Consider the following 20744-nt stretch of genomic DNA (forward strand, 5'->3'; position numbering starts at 1 on the left):
CCGGCCTGTACCTCATTTCTCCATTTAAGCATATTCAGGGTACTACTTTATTCTTTTCTTTAGTTGGTACCCAATCCCGTTGCCTATCTGGGGCACCTAGTACACATGCACATGGCATACCACTAAAGCAATGCAACCCTATTGTTCCCAGTCTGGCATCTGTCGGGGGTAGTTTATTTTATTATGGGGTTTAAAGGAACCCATCTTTCTCTATAGCTATGGACTTAAGAAATTAGCAGTGTCTGGCAGCCTAGTACATCACAGGGCACACTGACTGACATATGTAAACTTACTTATACTGAATAGTATTTGACTGGACTTGTATTGTTTTTAAATTTTTAAATTCCCAAATTTATTTTGTTTTTGGTTTGTGGGAAATCAGTTCACCTGGAATAAATTCACAGCAACATGAGCAGAATAAGTAAAGTTTAAACAGACAGTGACCACATTAGGAAGTGAATACAAATCTTGGTAGCACAGGATCAACAGTGTGAAATACTGTGTCAGTCTTTCTACATACAGTACATATTTATAGCAGACCTAGTGGAGTACAGTTTTTGAGCGCTTGTCACTCTTCTATGAAAAGCAAAAAACAGCAGACAGAATAATAGTATTTTTAAAGACGGGTTTGTGTCTCCTTTTTACCTTGCAGATGACCATGTTGGGTTTTCATGGCGTGTTCATCTCCATTCTCTTGGCAAGCATGATTTCAGACAGCTGGAATTATGAAGCACTGGGTCCCGGATGTCACCTGCACCGTAAGTACGGTATATACATTGAGCTCATTTAACACTGAGCTCTTTGTTCAGTCTTCTTTGAATTTTGTGCCTGGCGGTGTGCACTGTTTGGTTTCCATTTAAAATTCTTCCCTGAGGTTAATTTAAGCACCTGTCATAAACTATCACAAATTCACAAGTTAAAGGGACTTGTCTGAAAGTGTTACTATATCCAGCTTAACCAACTGAATTATTTTCATTTAAAACAGCCTTCAATGTCACTATTAAAAGTGACCGCCGGGGGACCTGTCGTGGCACTTTTGTGGTACATGCTTGTGTGGGTTATTGTGAATCTAGTGCCTTCCCTTCCAAGTACTCAGTCCTTCTGGCCAGCAACTTCAAACACAACATTACATCTGTGTCTCAGTGCTGCACCATTAGCAAAATGCAAAAGGTAAGAGTTACTGGGTTTGAATGTCATATTGAAGAAGCCTGTTGTTGTAAAGCCTTGTCTTTAGAAAGAATATGCGTGGAGCTACTTCAACTTTTGTTTTCTGTTCCTGCTTTTATATGATACATATTTAAATATTTAAGACAATGCCCTTACAGTTTGATCAGTAGCCTGAAAGTGCCTACTTCCATTGGTTAAGAATTTTAACTGAGTGAATCTCAAATGAGAAATCAAGAACAGGCATGATATTCATTTGAATGTATTTTTTTGTAACACTGTTAACTACAATGTGGGATGGAGGTGCAATGCTTACTGCTCTATGGATCAAGCTAGCGATTGATGTCTGTGTGGATTTTCTCCATTTGAATGAGTGATCATCCAGGATTTCTTGTACATCCTCAAGGATGTATGTGTTGGGCTAAAGGTCAGTTTTAAAACTGTATATGCATGAGTGAGCCTTGACATGGACTAGTGCCCCCAGCCAGTCTTGGTGTTCGCCTTGTGTATAATGCTGCCAGGATAGGCTGTAGCTCCACATGATCCAATGAGTTGCATTAAGCAGGCCTGAGAATGTTTTGTTGTGTTATTTTTACCATTGAGAATAGGGCAGCTCAAAAAAAAGGGTGCTGATTGTCAAAAAGTCAATAAGTGCATTAACAAAAACACTGAACAAAGGTGAGTAACCTGGTTAAAGCAGAAACCTGGTTTCTTAAAAAAAACATTTACATGTACAAGTCCTCTTATAGAGTTCTTCTTTGGCAAAATGCTAATTAAACTGCACAAAAAAAGAGTTAAATGTCCTCATTGGCTGCTGTGAATCCTGAGCAGTGTGGAGAACGTTACTTTTAAAAGTAGCTTAGCTATATTACCTATTGCTTAAAAAAAAGTAAATAATATGTTATATAGTTACTTGTTATAAAATTTAATGCATTACAAACCATGCATTACTTTTTCTTTGTTAGTATGAAAAACTGCACATTTGACTGGCCAGCATTTGTTATTAAATCCTAAGTGTATGAATCTTCATGAAACTAACCAGAACCACAGTCAAACATGACAGTTTTCTTGTGTTTTATAAATATGTTTAGTCCTTTGTGGGCAGGGAGGTAAATCACATTCATTTTAAATACCCAGCCTGAGCCACTGATGATTCATGGTATAAGCCATGGTTGCTGCATCACCCAATCACACTTTTTCAACATACTCTATCTATAGTAGATAGCTGCATAAAAACAAAACTTTATTGATATGTTTCTGTTACCGAATTGCACATAGCACATTCTTTTCTGCTTGAATGTGCGATTGAGCCCTGCAAAGGAGTGGTATACCAATACATGTGTTTTATGCCTTATACCAAGACCTGCTGGGATAATAATAATTTAAGTTCAGTATAATAGGTAATGTGGTAGGTTACTCATTACTTTAAAATATAATCAGACTGCTTAATTCGTGTTACTTTCAACACATTACCCTGATCACTACTGCCGATATTGTGCTGCTGATTGTACATTCAGCTTATCAACATAAAGAAAGTTATCAATTTCTGAAATATTGGGACAGATTATTTAAAACAGGAGTAGGAATAATGCAATCATCTGATCGCTTGCCTCAGAAAATGTGTGTTTGTGGCTGCTTCCACCATTTGTAACCTTTGACTACTTGATGTGTTCGTGAAGCAAAGACATTAACAGGCTAACTGAGTGCAACAGATGTGTGCAGACTACAAAATGCTTTTACCCTATGTCACATTAGCCGTGTTTTCCAGTGCTTTTAAGTTATAGCCTTCATTTACATAATCTTAGCCAGTCGGCAGAATGCTCCCGTGAAGCTGATTGCCTAATGTGACTGAGACCAATTAGTCTGTGACCGGCTAGGATAAAATCAAGCATGTTTGATTTTCTCGTTAGTCAGAGAGACGGGCTGTATATTCATGAGAGATAACAACTAAATAAACCAATGAATGCTCATCTAAAAGTACAGTATGTAGAGTATAGTGATGAGGTAAGGAACATGCGAGTTTTAAACCTCACAAGCAGAAGCAAAGTTCATCTGTCTGGTGTCTCATATTTTAGCATACCATAACAGAATGGAATAAGGAATTAAAGGGCAGAGACTGCGTCTCTCCATCAGGCAACATGCTATTGGCTGTGAGAAAAAGGAGCAAGCATCACTGCACTGGAAGATCTTCACTCAGTCAGTAAAAGTGACATGGGGTGTGATTTTCTGCCATGTAATATTACATGGTGCAGCGGCAAGATCAGCGACCACAATCGGTATACAGTAATCCCTCCTCTATCGTGGGGGTTGCGTTCCAGACCCCCCCGCGAAAGGTGAAAATCCGCGAAGTAGAAACCATATGTTTATATGGTTATTTTTATATTGTCATGCTTGGGTCACAGATTTGCACAGAAACACAAGAGGTTGTAAAGAGACAGGAACTTTATTCAAACACTGCAAACAAACATTTGTCTCTTTTTCAAAAGTTTAAACTGTGCTCCATGACAAGACAGAGATGACAGTTCCGTCTCACAATTAAAAGAATGCAAACATATCTTCCTCTTCAAAGGAGTGCACGTCAGGAGCAGAGAATGTCAGAGAGAGAGAGAAAAAAGCAAACAATCAAAAATCAATAGGGCTGTTTGGCTTTTAAGTATGCGAAGCACTGCCGGACAAAGCAGCTGCAAGGATGCACAATGTAAAGGTAGTCTTTCAGCATTTTTTAGAGGAGCATCCGTATCCTCTAGGCCAGTGTGCGAACAGCCCCTCCTCTCACACCCCCTCCGTCAGGAGCAGAGAATGTCAGAGAGAGAGAGACAGAGAAAAACAATCAAAAATCAATATGTGCCCTTCAAGCTTTTAAGTATGCGAAGCACCGTGCAGGAAGCATGTCGCTTGACAAAGCAGCTGCACAGAAGGGAGCAACGTGAAGGTAATCTTTCAGCATTTTTAGACGAGCGTCTGTATAGTCTAGGGGTGCGAACAGCCCCCCTGCTCACACCCCCTCCGTCAGGAGCAGAGAATGTCAGAGCAAGAGAGAGAGAAAGGCAAACAATCAAAAATCAATACGTACTGTTTGATCTTTTAAGTATGCGAAGCACAGTGCGGGAAGCATATCGCTTGACAAAGCAGCCATATGTAAGCCCAGCAAGGAAGAGAGCAATGTGAAGGCAATCTTTCAGCATTTTTTGAGGAGCGGCCGTATCCTCTAGGGGTGCGAACAGCCCCCGTGCTCACAATATATTTGAGGAGTTTTATTTAATATGTAATACGCGCTCTGGTTGGGTAGCTTCTCAGCCATCTGCCAATAGCGTCCTTTGTATGAAATCAACTGGGCAAACCAACTGAGGAAGCATGTACCAGAAATTAAAAGACCCATTGTCCGCAGAAATCTGCGAACCAGCAAAAAATCCGCGATATATATTTAAATATGCTTACATATAAAATCTGCGATAGAGTGAAGCCGCGAAAGTCGAAGCGCGATATAGCGAGGCATTACTGTATCTGACATGCCCTATGAGAAAAAGTCACTTAATGTGACATTGGCTTAAGTGTAACCTGGTTAAGGGTTTACATGGCCAGAAAAAATGAATTACTCACAAAGAAATTTATGTGTGTTAACCTGGTTTTCTCAGAGACCAATATCCTGGTTTCATAAACCAGAAGAATGGTATACAAGGCATTTTAGAAATTGGTTTTCTGTGAATAATAGGGTTAATGAAATGAATATAAACACATTAATTGTCTTTGTGGAGTCTCTACCTCCTATTTGGTGTACAGCTTTTTTTATTTCTGTGTATTTCTGTTTCCTCCCATGTATCAAAGATGTAAATGTTAAATAACTGAGAACTCTAAACTGGCTGTTTATGAGTGAGTGTGGGTGTATGCTTGAGCATGCCTTTTGATAGAAGGATTCCTTCCTTGCTTCAGTATGGTTGGATTAGTCTTTGGCTCTCCAGTAAGGGAAAATGTGGATTTCAATAGTTAACTTAACCAGTTTAATTCGAAATCAAAGTAAGTACTAACGAAAAGAGAGCAATAGCTCAAGTTTCATGTTACATGAACAAGAAAAAACTTCCTAGCAACTGTGGTCATTATGAGAAGCTCAAAGTCAAAATTCAGAGACACGGGGTAGCTGAACACTGAAGCCATGCCTCAACTGTAACATCTATAAAACAAAATACAGTAACTAGGGCATTATATCTGATCAAGAGCTGCCATATTCAATTCAGTTCAAACTAGAGGCATTCTATGCTAGTACAGTACACATCTGTTGTAGGTTGGAGCACTTGACCTATAAATCTATAAACTTGTCTGTAGTGAAAAGAGGAGCCAAAGGCCAAGAGAACACAGAACAGACAATGGATTACCAATGGACACCATCATAGTGGTGACCAACTAAATGTAAACAGAGATACCAAAAGGTTGAACACAAGAAACCCATCTCAAAATTATGGACCTTATACATTCCTTGAACACATTACTTACAATAATATTTCTATGAACGTATAAGGCGTCATTAAACCTATTAATTATGTCAGTTTTATGTATTCCATTGTGTAAAACAAATGATAACTTCTGATGATTTCAGGGAATTATCTATTGTAAAAGTGTTAATACTCTATATAAACAAATTTCTTGTAACTCAAAATAAAAATTTCAGTGGCAGTTTTGAAAGCCTAACTGCAGTGATGTCACAGTGTGATTATTTTCATAATATGTATTATGATCAGTTCTGTTAGATTAGTTCAAAGATTTAAAAAAATCATATGAATTATCTACTACTACGGTTAATCAATAAGATACTTCATTTTCAGTGTTTTTAAACTGTAGGTAATTTTCCGTTCATTAAATTAATGGCCATATTTTAGAGTTTTCTTCTATTATTAGAACTTGTAACAGTACTGGCATGACCTGAAGAAGTATGCTATGAGTAATCCTAACATACAACAGAAAAGCATAATGAGACCAAATTTATTAGCAACAGACCCTGACAAAGCCCTCAAATTTAGCCACTAAAAAAATCCTATCAGCCTTGCTATGATGTTGATGATGAAATGTTGCAACAAAAGAAGGATACAGATTAATGCAAGGAATGGTTTGAATGATTCTCAAGATCATATTTCCACCCATATACCTTAAATTTTCCTGACTAGCCAAAAGTCCAAAAACACTTGAACTTAACAATCATTATTAACTATGTAAGGACATTATACAGGAAAATAATGTGAAAAACACAAATGGCCCTGGACTCCAGCATGACACATTAAAAGAGAACCATTGAAAAATATGAGGGAACATCCATCCTATTAGTAACTAGTCCCATTTCTCTCACTGTGTTATATTGACTAATATATTTAGGGAGAAGTTTCTGTAATAGGAATCTCCAATTTATTTATTTATTGTCTGTTAGCCATACCCATCTACTTACTAAATGTCGAAGGTGGCTATGACAAGTACAGTCAGAAAAACATTTGTAAAAGTCATGGGTCCTCTTCGGCTCCTCTTTTGTTCTAGCCCATATAATGTAGGTTTTGTTCACACTATAGAACAATTGAGGATATTAAAATTACTGATGATACAAGTGGCTTCAACCTACACATACATTCATGGGGAAACATACATAAAAGCTGTGTTATGAGATAGAGTTACAAACATGGTAAAATGCTTGTAAGACTTCCTAAGAGGACCATGAAGGCAGGCTAGGTGCCTCTCTGACTTCCCCTCAAATCCAGCTACATAGATAGATAGATAGATAGATAGATAGATAGATAGATAGATAGATAGATAGATAGATAGATAGATAGATAGATAGATAGATAGATAGATAGATAGATAGATAGATAGATAGATAGATAGATAGATAGATAGATAGATAGATAGATAGATAGATAGATAGATAGATAGATAGATAGATAGATACTTTATTAATCCCAAGGGGAAATTCACAGTTCACTTCTCACTGTGAATTACTGGCTTCTGGCCTAGTTGGCCCCAAACAAGAAGAGCTGGCGAAAAAAACTACAAAAGTTCCAAAATTAAACAAACACTCTCACAAGGAGGAGGAAAACCATAAACCTCTGCATGTTGTGCATAAATGGGTGAACAAAGAATATTCATAAATAAAGGATTTATTCACAAAAACAGAAAAATACAAAGAAAAACCCAAAAGAGCAAAAATAGGCAAAAAGAGTTGCCTAAAAGGCAATCCAAGTGCAAACAAGTTAAAATTCACAATCTGTCAGCAACATCCAATGACAGAAGCAAAATAAGCCCAGAAAAATCACTGTTCTCACAAAAAAAACAAAAAACAATACTCTCAGGAAACACAATGTTCTGTTACCCCTAAACCTTCCCTGGCTTAACTAGTCAGAGATGAGATGTCTGAAGTGGTGGTGTCAGGGTGGCCCTGCCTCCTTGGGCTCCAACCAAAGAGCACAGGGAATATCAGAACTTGCCAAGAGACAATATATAATTACAAATATAACAGAATTGATATCAAATATAAAAAAATAATGACCAAAAATACAAATAAAATATATTAACTCCAGTTGAGACATAACAAGTTAATATCCAAATATTGGAGAATTGTCTTCAGTGCAGAATATTCAAGTCTAAATTATTATGCCTCAAATATTCAAGATTTTCATTTACCCATTAGCTGTAACCACCATCCCATGTTGTGACCAACTTATTTTTTCCATAATAGTTTTAGAAATTTCCCTGGCATTATATGCATGCCTGTTCAAATTTAAGCAATATCACAAGTATTATCCAAAATAATTGCTACCTAAATAGATCTAAAGCTGTCATATGCAGGAATACAGCTAGGACTTCTCAGGGCCATCTTAACATATGAGCACAATCGGCACTGGCCGGGGGGGCCCAGGAGAATAGGGGCGAACAATGTTTCTGATGCCTATGTATTTTCTGTTTTGATATCAAAACAGGTACCCCAGCACACTACTTTGTCCAGGGGGGCCTAAGATGCAGTTAAGACGGCCCTGGGACTTGTTATAATTCATGTGGCACTGGCTAGTGTTGAAAATGCCAAGCTTAGGTATAAAAGGTGTTTATTTCCCTGCCTAAGACATATTCATTTTTAAGAAAATTTAACTTAGTAAATATGGTACAATTATTAATTCAGAAAAGATGATATCAAAATAAGGAATAGGTATTTTTTCCAATGTGATCTTTTGAATTACTCTAGAGCAGAAAACTGTGGAGAACTACAAGAAACAATGGTTTAGCGGAGTGTTTTTGTGTTCCTTTGAATTCATACATACATATATAGATTTACATAACCTTAGTGTCAGGATAAAAGATATCCATGCACTAGAATTACTAATAACTTCTTTTGAATGTTTGCACACTCACACTCTATTTCAAATGTAAGAGAGGAGTGGGAAAGGCAAGGTATACTTCAATGTTCAGGAAGGCAGAAAAAAAATGGCAACACAGCAGAAGTCAGTTCAGGCAGGCCTTAGTAAAAGTCCAACAAATTATCCACAGAGACTGAATTAGAAGGCCCTCCCCTCACCTCGCCCCAGAACAAATGAGCTAGCGATCACATGACCAGAGTCCTGAATAAGAGAAAAGGCAACAAAGAAAGTTCTCTTTTTGAGTACAGCAGTAAAACAATCTTATGTTTGAGGGATTGTCTCTTATAGAATTTAATTTGTCATATAAAGCTGGCTATAAACTGAAATTTTTGGCATATTAAACTTACTTCTTACTTTTTCCTAACAATTTCTTTAAGAAGATCTAAAGTTAATGGCTGCTTTTGCCTCACCTGAGGACAAGAACTACATGGCTGCATTAGCTGAAGCTAACATTAATTGGGTCACTAGGTTTGGCACTGTTTAGCATCTGTAGGTGAATCAGGGAAGTTTTTTAAATCTCACAATATACATTTATGCCTAAATAAAGAAGACCCAGTGTCAAATCTATACAACATTCTTTGGTGTAATTGGAGTGCAAGAGTTCTTTCTGTATGAACATTCTTAAATGCTTCATACTGAAACTGCAAGACACTAAGAAAATTAATCATAACTGGGGTTTAGTCACATTCTAGAACAGTTAGAACTCTATTGAATACATTTACTTGACTCCAATGCATAACTAGATTATCTTATCTTAACCAAAGACAATCAAATATCAAGTAGTGTAAATTCTTTGTTTTATTGGTGAACACTTCCAGTTTTTTATTATTTGGCTATTAGTGTGGAGTACTTAGAAATGTCAGCCTCTACTGAACCAACAACAATCTGCTCCCTGGCATTTGAGGGATGATTGTCCCACTCACTAGTCTCGCTGCTGGTGTGAAAGAGGACAGAGACAAAGATGAAGATTTGGGGTGACACCACACCCCCAAATATTGTACAGACAAAATATGAAATGCTTTTCCGCAAAAAGGAATGTCTCTGAAGACACAAGTCTGAAATGAGACTACTAAGATGTTGACACGTCCAGTTAAATACAGGCCAGGCAGGAAGAGGCGGGTCCAGGTGGCCAGACACTGCATGTGACATCAGAGGTGGTGAGGTTGTCTTTAAACCGGTCTGCAGACGGAGGAAGAGAAGAGGAATCACAATACAGCGCCACCTTGTGGATCAGCAGGAATTACCACCACCCAGTCTTTAAGCTGTCCCCAAGGGGTACATTTGTGACACTGGTAACACCTTCAGGAAACTTGAAAACTGGTGTAAATTCCATCAAGAATTGTGCTATATTATGTCAACTGGCATGTGTTTTGTCAGACGTGGCAGTGTATATTTTTAGGATTTCCTAGTAACATTTTACCATTTCTACGAGATCTGTGCATCAAAAATGAATCTGAGCTGTGTCAGGAAGCCATTGTAGGGTTTTTGGTCCTCCAAGTGCATTTCAGCTACACGAGTTAGTAGATTTCTCCAGATTCTGCAACATTTAAGGTGAAATTGGTTATGTATTGCAATAACACTGTTACATGAATATGTTGTTTTTTTGTTTCAGGTTAAAGTTCGTTTACAGTGTGGTGGATCCCGACGTGAAGACATTGAAATTTTCACTGCAAAATCTTGTCAGTGTGATATGTGTAGACTTTCCAGATACTGAAAATAAATAACAGAGAAGCTATCTAATGACATATTTGTTAAAACTAAAGCTTTGTTATTTGGGAAAGTAAATGAGAGTAAAAAAGAGCAAAACTTGGGAAGATCATGGTCACAGCACGTATGGTCATGGAAAAGCAACTTATGGAAATTGAAAAGCTGAAGTGGAGGCACTTTTGATGTTCTTAGAGAATTTCTATTGTATGAAATGTTAAAAGAAATATTAGTCATGCTTTCACAGTGGAAATATACAAATGATGATTAACATACTTTCAGTATGCAAAAATAACTGCTTACATTCTTCAATTTGACAATAACACTGATTATTTATGAATAAATTATGCATATATTTATGTTTTTGATTTGAAGTGATTAGATTTAAATTGAAATGCACTGTTAAGTAGTACACACACAGGAGGTTTCCATTTCAAACCTGCACCTTACACTGTGTGTGTGTGTGGTATTGGCTGATTTTAGTAATATTCTTATCAAACAAAAAAAATAAATAAAATAAATCACTTTCCCTGTGCTTGTGACCAAATTTTATGCACACCCTAATAGATAACCAAGTGCAATTTTCTGTGAAAATGTATTATGTCAGTCTTTTGAGTCTGTTTGTATTGTTTTATTATTATTTAAGCCTAAAATTTAACTTGATTTGGAAAATAAAACAGTTTTGAAATTGGTGATGTGTAAGGATTTCATTAACTTGCCCCGACATACCAGCTTTTCATCCATCCGTTCATTTTGTGAATCTGCTCTTTATTTTGTTGTGGAGAGCTAAGCCAGTTCTGTCAGCAGTGGAACAGCATTACTGGGCAGGAGGCCAAGTCACACTGACTCGCACACTCAAGCGTGAACTTCTGGAGGTCAATCTGTTCATTGGCACGAACACAGGAAGAACATGCAGATGCCACACAGGTTTCCTCCAACTGGCCCACATGTTGTGAGGCCATGGGGCTTCCTCAGCTTTTCGTAATAAATCCGTTTACATATATGTATATATACTGCTTTTAGGGAGTATTCATACCCCTTCACTTTTTATACACTTTATTATGCTATAGATTTAATTTTAACGCATAATTTGATAATGGATAAATTTGCCATTTTTTTTCCCATCAATCTACACTCAATAACCCATAATAACAAAGTGAAAAAATGTTTTCAGAAAGGAAATTAAAAACTGAAATCTCTCTTTCATATAAATATTCATACCCTCAATTCAGTACTTTGTTAAAGCCCCCTTTGGCAGCAATAGCATCTTCAAGTCTCCCTGGGTTAAGCCTCTACAAGCTTTGCACATCTGGATTTCAGCAGCTTATCCCATTCTTCTAGGCAGGTCTCTTGAGCACCATTAGATTGGATGGGAAGCACTTGTTAACTGCCATCTTCAGGTCTCTCCTCAGAGGTTCTATGGGGTTTATATTGGGGGCTTGGCTGGACCAATCAAGGACAGTCAGAGACTTGTCCTAAAGCCAAGCCATTCCAGCCGTGTCTGTTCTGTGTGGTCATTGTTGTGCTGAACTGTGACACCAGTGCACTCTGGATCAGGTTTTCTTCAAGGACCTCTCTGTATTTGGCTGCATTCAGTCTTCCCTCAATTCTGAGCAGTCTCCTTGTCCCTGTCACAGAGAAGCACCCCTATAGCATGATGCTTCCACCACCATGCTTTACTGAAAGAATGGTATTAGTCAGATGATGAAGAGGTCTTAGTCCTCACAAGACATTGTTCTTGGATTTCCACCCAAAGTATTCAATTTTTGTTTCATCAGATCAGACAGTCTTTTTTCTCATTTGCTCAAAGTCCTTTAAATGCCATCATATGCCTTTTAATCAAGAATGGCTAGCCACCCAACCATAAATGTCTGATTGACAGAGTGTTAATAAGGTGGTTAACTTTCTGACAGGTTCTCCCATCTCAGCAGAGGACTTCTGAAGCTCTCTTATGGTGACTGTTGTGTTGCTGGTCACTTCCCTGACCAAGCCTCTTTTTTCCTGGTTACCCAGTTTGGCCAGATGGTCAACCCTGGGAAGAGTCCTGGTGGTTCCCAACTTCTTCCATTTCACAATGTTTGAGGTCACTGCACTCCTGGGATCACCCAAAGCTTTAGAAATAGTTTTGCACCCTTGCTTCATCACAGTATGATCACCGAGGTCTACAGAGAGTTCCTTGAACTTCATGGCTAAGTTTTTGTCCTGACATACAGTCAGTGTGAATTGTGGGACCTTACTGAAACAGGTGTGCATCTCTTTTCTAAACCAAGTCGAAGTAATTCAGTTTTCTACAGATGGGCTCCAATCAGAAATATAAAGCAAACATGATGTACCTGACCACAATTTGGAGTGTCACAGCAAAGGGTCTGAGTACTTGTATAAATAACAGATTTTAATTTTTAATAAACTTGCATTTATTTACTTTTTATTTTAGTGAAAACTGTAAACAAGTTTTCACTTTGTCATTATGGGTTGTTAAGTGTAGATTGTTGGGCAAAAACTGTAAATGTATCCAGTTAAAATGAAATCTATACCACAATAAAATGTGAAGGAATCAGAATGTCTTCCATATCCCCTCACTCTCTCACTCTGTATTTACAGGTATATATATATATATATATATATATATATATATATACAGGTGCTGGTCATAAAATTAGAATATCATGACAAAGTTGATTTATTTCAGTAATTCCATTCAAAAAGTGAAACTTGTATATTAGATTCATTCATTACACACAGACTGATGTTTAATCAAATGTTTATTTCTTTTAATGTTGATGATTATAACTGACAACTAATGAAAGTCCCAAATTCAGTATCTCGGAAAATTAGAATATTGTGAAAAGGTTCAATATTGAAGACACCTGGTGCCACACTCTAATCAGCTAATTAACTCAAAACACCTGCAAAAGCCTTTAAATGGTCTCTCAGTCTACGTCATCATGGGGAAGACTGTTGACTTGACAGTTGTCCAAAAGACAACCATTGACATCTTGCACAAGGAGGGCAAGACACAAAAGGTCATTGCTAAAGAGGCTGGCTGTTCACAGAGCTCTGTGTCCAAGCACATTAATAGAGAGGCGAAGGGAAGGACAAGATGTGGTAGAAAAAAGTGTACAAGCAATAGGGATAACTGCACCCTGGAGAGGATTGCGAAACAAAACCCATTCAAAAATGTGGGGGAGATTCACAAAGAGTGGACTGCAGCTGGAGTCAGTGCTTCAAGAACCACCACGCACAGACGTATGCAAGACATGGGTTTCAGCTGTCGCATTCCTTGTGTCAAGCCACTCTTGAACAAGAGGACAGCGTCAGAAGCGTCTTGCCTTTGGACTGCTGCTGAGTGGTCCAAAGTTATGTTCTCTGATGAAAGTAAATTTTGCATTTCCTTTTGGAAATCAAGGTCCCAGAGTCTGGAGGAAGAGAGGGGAGGCACAGAATCCACGTTGCGTGAGGTCCAGTGTAAAGTTTCCACAGTCAGTGATGGTTTGGGGTGCCATGTCATCTGCTGGTGTTGGTCCATTGTGTTTTCTGAGGTCCAAGGTCAACGCAGCCGTCTACCAGGAAGTTTTAGAGCACTTCATGCTTCCTGCTGCTGACGAACTTTATGGAGATGCAGATTTCATTTTCCAACAGGACCTGGCACCTGCACACAGTGCCAAAGCTACCAGTACCTGGTTTAAGGACCATGGTATCCCTGTTCTTGATTGGCCAGCAAACTTGCCTGACCTTAACCCCATAGAAAATCTATGGGGTATCGTGAAGAGGAAGATGCAATACGTCAGACCCAACAATTCAGAAGAGCTGAAGGCCACTATCAGAGCAACATGGGCTCTCATAACACCTGAGCAGTGCCACAGACTGATCGACTCCATGCCACGCTGCATTGCTGCAGTAATCCAGGCCAAAGGAGCCCCAACTAAATACTGAGTGCTGTACATGCTCATACTTTTCATGTTCATACCTTTCAGTTGGCCAACATTTCTAAAAATCCTTTTTTTTGCATTGGTCTTAATTGATATTCTAATTTTCCGAGATACTGAATTTGGGACTTTCATTAGTTGTCAGTTATAATCATCAAAATTAAAAGAAATAAACATTTGATTAAACATCAGTCTGTGTGTAATGAATGAATCTAATATGCAAGTTTCACTTTTTGAATGGAATTACTGAAATAAAATCAACTTTGTCATGATATTCTAATTTTATGGCCAGCACCTGTATATATATACTGTATGTGTATATTTAAATCAGTTTTTCTTGTGTACTACCAGTGTTTTTCAAAGTCCATCAATAGACATAACTATGGTAAACAACATTAACAACAGATATAAATGGCAGCATCAATGAAGAAAACCCTGTTCTTAGATGGTGTAGCATAACATCAGTGCTATTATGATAAATTATTTCTTAACTAGAAATAGAGGGTAATAATATTCTTGAACATGCCAAAATCATTTCTAGGAATCCCAAATTAAAAGTGATGACACAGCCGACACTTGAGTTCTCCTGGGTGTTGCCCTATAGAAGCCAGTGAAGGCACATTCTGTACAGTGAGAGGTAAACCTGTGTATGGTTGAAGGAGAGTGGCAGGATGTGTGCAATGCTGTGCCAAGTAAGCAAGTAGTCATCAGTGGGTTTTATGAGAAGACAAACAAGAAGAGAAGGAAAGTGTCATGAACTATGGGTTCCTAAGCACCATTAGTCCCAAAAATGACTCAAAAGTCCAACTAGAGGAGGGGGAAAACTGTCAAACCCTGGCTAATCACATAAAAGGGCAAACAATGAATCTTTATAAATTAAAAGTTTATTTTGAACAAAAATATTCTGTAATAATCAAAGCTCCAAAGAGCACAAAAGGCAAAGAAGGAGTTGTCTGAAATGAGCATTCCTGTCGCAAACAATGTCCTAAAACACAAATCCATAGAACGTTGGAAATAAGAGAGCACTGAGGTCAAACATCCAGCAATTCACAAACAGCACAGAATACACATGAGAGAAACTAACCAATACCTTTTCATTCAATGAACTGCAAGGGACTGTGGGTTTTCCTCAGCCTTTTGTAGAGCTGATGGTAATGGGCAGGTGGCTCCATCCACAAAACACAGAGCATAAAGCAGAAAATACTTAAACTTAAATAAATGATCAACAATGTTAACATAAAACAATGAACAAAACAGACATAAATGAGACATCTGAAACCAAGTCCTCCTGGTTAAAACCCAACAGAATGACACCGCTAGGCCTCCTGATGGTTTGGGGGCACCAGATACCAAGAGGAACACATGGTACAGAGTGAGCACTTTGACCAGGCAAGGAGTGTAGTAGAGTCACCTCCAAGCCAGAGGCACTGCATTTGAGAGGTGATTTGCATGGGAAGACTCTGCTGGAAGAGAAAGACAACATGATCACAAGAGACAGCGAGAAAGAGAAAGAGACAAGGAGTACATGAACATGTCCTCGGCAATCTAACCTGGACCCAACAGCATTAAGCAGTGCACCACAAAGCTGACCACAATAAAATACTTGCGGTCATTGTCAGACAAGAGTTACAGATGATCTTTGAGGAAAATGTTTGTCTTTACATATAGTACTGTAGCATCTTTAAGAATAAAACTGACTAACAAAATCATGTTAGTTTAATCAATACAGTCATACTGTAATAACAATGTACCACTCACACAAAACTAGTCATTTAAATGTATTGATCCATATTCCACAACCTTAGAAGTGTGACAGTAGTTTCTGCTGATTTTTTCTTCAGTTTATTTATTATTTTTGCAAAAAATGAAGCTCTGTTAATTTTTTCATGAGGGAAAAAATAAAGGTATATAAAGTCATAGACATTGTTTGCTTTAATGCTAAGACTTTCATAAATAGTTAAATAAATAATACGTTGATCAGAATGCATAACATATCAAGCAATAAAATAAAGTGAAAACTGAACAAATTGTACGCTGGACTAGTTCATGGGGTCCCCAACATCAGGCCTGGTGGGCTGCAGGATTTTGTTTCCAGCCCAATTTATTAACTAGGAGCCATAGCCCAAGTAACACTGCTGTGCTTCATTTTGTTGAACGTGTTCTTTAAGATTCCCACCCCACATTCTAGTTACATTTTTTAGTCCCAGGCAGCTGCATTCTCAGGTATTAATGGCATCTTGTTTTCTTAACCTGCTGCCCGTGAGCTGCTCAGCATCTAATTTGCTCTCATTTACATTTGCTTATGTTCTTCATGAATAAAGGAATTTGGAAAGAAAACGGAAAGAGAGAAACACAAAATGTACTGAGATTTACTGAACAGGTCTGGGCCACAAATCATTTGGATGATATGTTGGGAAAGGAAAAATCCTCAATATAAGAGAGGCCTGTCATGGCAGAATGAAAACACTAATAAGCCATACGAGTAAAGAGGTCTCATTATCAACAAACATAACTGAACAATTGTGATTTGAACACAAACTTCCAACAAACTGCGGCCCCCCAGGACTGAGATCCCTTTCTCTAATGTGCTCACCAACTAACATCAGAAGGCAGTTTTCCTAAAAGCCTGTGAGAAACTTGTAGAACTGATTTTTTTTTTTGCACAGGAGGCATAGTGTCCCTCAGGATCACACATGTTTTAACTACACTTGCGACAAACAAATAAATAATTGAATAAAATAAAATGTTACATTTCTACAGTATAATAGCTGTAGTTTGAGTTTTTGTGAAGGTTAAGAACCTTTAAGAAAATCTGCTTTATTACTGCTAATGAACCTTCGGGGCCTTGATAGCTCATCACTAATGGCTTCAGGTCTTACAAACTCCAGCCTTTTTTTTTTTAATTAGTTCAGAATCCACAACAGCTAATCAAGTTAAGAACTTTATACGTGAGCTGAAGAAAAAACTCCAAGATGGATTGGTTGCTTCAGTCAGATGCTGAGTGATGAGTTGAGTCCACAGTTGACTTTGTCATCAGAACGTCTCACACTCTGTATTTTCGGTGGAACACATGCTGCATTCACAGCTGATGGCTACTGGGAAGGTGAAGATGGGGTTGACGTGAGCGCGGCATCCTGGGAGCTTCACACTGACGTAGCGTGTTTTGTTGTATGTGCATAGACGGTGATGGGCTTCTATATAGGGAGGGTCCAGCACGGGCTTCTGTCAAAGCGACAAATAGAAAAGAAACATGATGGTAACTTACAACAAGTTCAGGGAATGCTTTTGCTCATGGGAAGTATGGATATATTAGCCATGCAGGACTCAAGTAGAGCTTAACTGCAAGATCTGACCTCAGTGTAAATTCTGCAAACTGAAATCTTTTCTTACAGTTCCTCCATCAGTCACAATATTAAGGTTAGAAAAACTAAGAGACATAAAAATGAGTTTCCACTGCTGTCGTGTCACTTCTGCAGTGAATTATGAACCTCAAAACATAACACACATTCTGTCGCCATTTTCTAGACATTTCGTTAAGGCCATTTTTTTAGCAGAAAATGAGAGTGTATCTTTTTGAATTTTATTTATCATTAATCACAGTCAGGATTGGGAACTGTCACTACTTACCATGATTTATTAATTTCAGTAATATTGGTAAGTAGTTACGAGAAGGAATAAAGGTAACACTATAAAAAGGCCCATCTTCATGAGCATGTTCTTCACTTCTAATATCCAATGCTACTGATTCAAACTTGTATAGTACAGTTTTACTTCCTGTAATATAATCCTTTAGCAGGGGAATAACTTGAGTAAGTACAGGTATCTTTCATTGATTTGTTTCCAGACTTTACATATTTTCTTGAAAATGTTATATTGAGTAAAAATAATTTATAGACATAAACCAACAAATTATGCAAAATATACACCTTTACGTATTCCTAATGGGGCTTTTCCCCCACTGTACTGTTACACTGCTATTGCCCAACTGATGCACATATAAGATTGCATGGTGGCACTGATGTCTCATGGATTCATTGTCCCAGGTTCCTTCTTTGTTATTGTCTGTGTGGAGTTTGCACTCTTCTTCTTCCTCTCAATACTCTAGATTTCCATCCACATTCCCAAAATACATGCCTAGTGTGAGGATCAGTCACTCTTAAGGGCGACTGTGTATGTTAGTAGGGCCGGTGATGGACTGGTGATGGCTGTTTCCTTCCTTTTGTCCTGTGCTGCTGGGATGAGCTCTGGATCTTGGCAACCCTCGACTGGGGCAAGTTGGTTTGAGAATATCTGTGTGCATGCAGTGCCTTCAGAAAGTATTCAGATGCCCTCACATTTTGCTCATTTTGTTATGCTAAAAATGTTTAAATCCATTTTTTCCTCCCAAAAAGCAACGCTCAATATTCCAGACGTGAAAACAGGGTGTTAGGAATTTTTGCAAATTTATTAAAAAATAAACAGATAAAATGTCATATTGACACATGTTTTCAGAACCATGGCTATGATTCTTGAAATTTAGCACAGGTACTTCATATTCTATTGATCATCGTTGAGATGTTTCTGTGCCTTGTTTGGAGCCCACCTCAATTGTTTGGACACGATTAGGAAAGGCACACACCTGTCTATAGAAGGTCCCCCAAGTGACAATGTGTATAAGAGCAAAAGGCCAAGTCATGAGGTCAAAAGAATTGCTTGCAGGGCTTAGAGGCAAGATTGCATTGAGGCACTGATCTGCGGAAGGTTCCAAAGAAATAGTGCTGCATTGAAGGTTCCCAAGAGCACAGTAGACTCCATGAAACTTAAAAGGAAGGAGTTTAGAATAAACATGACTCATCCAAGAACTGGTAGTCTGGCTGAACTGAGCAAATGTGGAGAAGGTCCTTGGTAAGACAGAAGACTAAAAACCCAATGGTTACTCTTGCTGAGCTCCAGGGAACCTGTGTGGAGATAGGAGCAACGTCCAGAAGGATGACCACCACTGAAACACTCAGCTAATCTGGGCTTTTTTAGCAGTTAGGTCAAGAAAACCCAATTTGGAGTTTACAAAAAGGCACCTAAATGACCCTCTAACTATGAGAAACAAGATTCTCTGGTCTGATGAAATTAGAATTAGCATCATGTCTGAAGAAAACCAAGCACTGCTCATCACCTGTGCAATACCATGCCAATAGTGAAGCAGAGTGATGGCAGCATCAGGCTGTGTGGTTGTTTTTCAGAAGCAGGGACTGGGATAGGGTTGAGGAAAAGTTTAACAGATCAAAGTACAGAAATATCCTTAATGAAGACCTGCTCCAGAGTGCTCTGGACCGCAGACTGGACTGAATGCAGCTTCTAACAAGATAATACCTCTGTGCACAAATCAAAGACAACACAATGGCTCAGGAACAACTCTCTCTGGAGAGACCTGAAAATTGCTATTTACTTATTTGGCTGACACTTTTATCCAAACCGACTTACAACATTTGAGATACAATTGCTTACATTCCTTTTGTTTTTTCCATTTGGAGCCTAGGCAGGTAAAGTGACTTGCTCAGGGTCACACAATATCAGTAGTGGGATCTGGACCCACAATCTCAGGAGCTGAAGTCCAAAGCCTTGACCACTATGGCATACTGCCTGCTGTCCACCGATGATCTCCATCCAACTTGACAAATCCTTAGAGAATCTGTACAGATTTAGCTTAGTTTTCACCTGAGTAAAGGGTCTGAACATTTGTGCCAATGTGAGTTTTCAGTTTTTGCTTTTAATAAATTTACAAAATTTCCCAAAATCCTGTTTTCACTTTATCATTCTGGGGTATTAAGTGTTGCTTGATGAGGGAAAACAGGAATTTAAATGATTTTAGCACAAGGTAGCAATGGACAATTTTGAATTCAGAGAATCCTTGGGTACCACTGGTTTGACTTTGTGTCGAATGAGTGGTTGCTCATGGAGTCCCGAATGAGGCACATTACCTGCACTGTGAGGGGGCGTCAGTTATGGAACTGCAACCATTTAGCGTGATTCCCCAAGGGTGATCCGGCTCACAGGATCCTCATTGTTGAGAACCTGAGTGCCTGGACCAGGCCAAGGGGATACCCATGTAACACCTGGCTGCGGCAGATAGATGGTCATTTCCGGAGAGTGAGACTGGACTAGTCTGCCTGGGGGGATGCCAGCCAGGATCCTGAGCTATTTCATTGTGTGGTGGGAGCAGCAACGTGCTGGTACCAGTGCATGCTCCCCAACCTGACCTGACCTGCTGCAACAAAATGTGAAAAAAGTGAAAGGGTCGGAGCTCTTTTTGAAGGCACTGCAAATACAAGTATAATCCACATCACAGAACTGTGTAAAACAAAATGTCATGTTTCCCGACTGGCTTTATAAATTTGATTGATCATGCACTGATGGAGAACATTATCATAGAACAGCATACAAGAGTAGAAATTGATGTACTAGTCTACTGCAGAAAAGACCTGAACTGGCACTTAGGGCCATTTTATAGTTGCTATTCAGCCTAGGCTACCTATTTCTGGGATGGAAGGACTGAAGCACTGACTCACACACACTAAGGGAGAAAATCCACCAG

General features: G+C 38.6%; 2 protein-coding genes across 2 annotated transcripts in view; both read left to right on the top strand.

The window, feature by feature from the left end:
• The window catches only part of gpha2 (glycoprotein hormone subunit alpha 2), a 34126-nt gene extending 23185 nt beyond the window's left edge, over positions 1-10941 (top strand). Inside the window, exons 2-4 of the mRNA XM_028794401.2 lie at positions 653-758; positions 986-1170; positions 10159-10941. Of these exons, the coding sequence (XP_028650234.1) occupies positions 653-758; positions 986-1170; positions 10159-10260 (393 nt within the window). The 3' untranslated portion in view covers positions 10261-10941. The remainder of the gene's footprint in view (positions 1-652; positions 759-985; positions 1171-10158) is intronic.
• nedd1 (NEDD1 gamma-tubulin ring complex targeting factor) overlaps positions 1-20744 on the top strand; it is a 753979-nt gene that overhangs the window by 221203 nt on the left and 512032 nt on the right. The window lies entirely within an intron of this gene.

This window comes from Erpetoichthys calabaricus, chromosome 1, assembly GCF_900747795.2.
Source record: "Erpetoichthys calabaricus chromosome 1, fErpCal1.3, whole genome shotgun sequence".
Classification (NCBI taxonomy): Eukaryota; Metazoa; Chordata; class Cladistia; order Polypteriformes; family Polypteridae; genus Erpetoichthys; species Erpetoichthys calabaricus.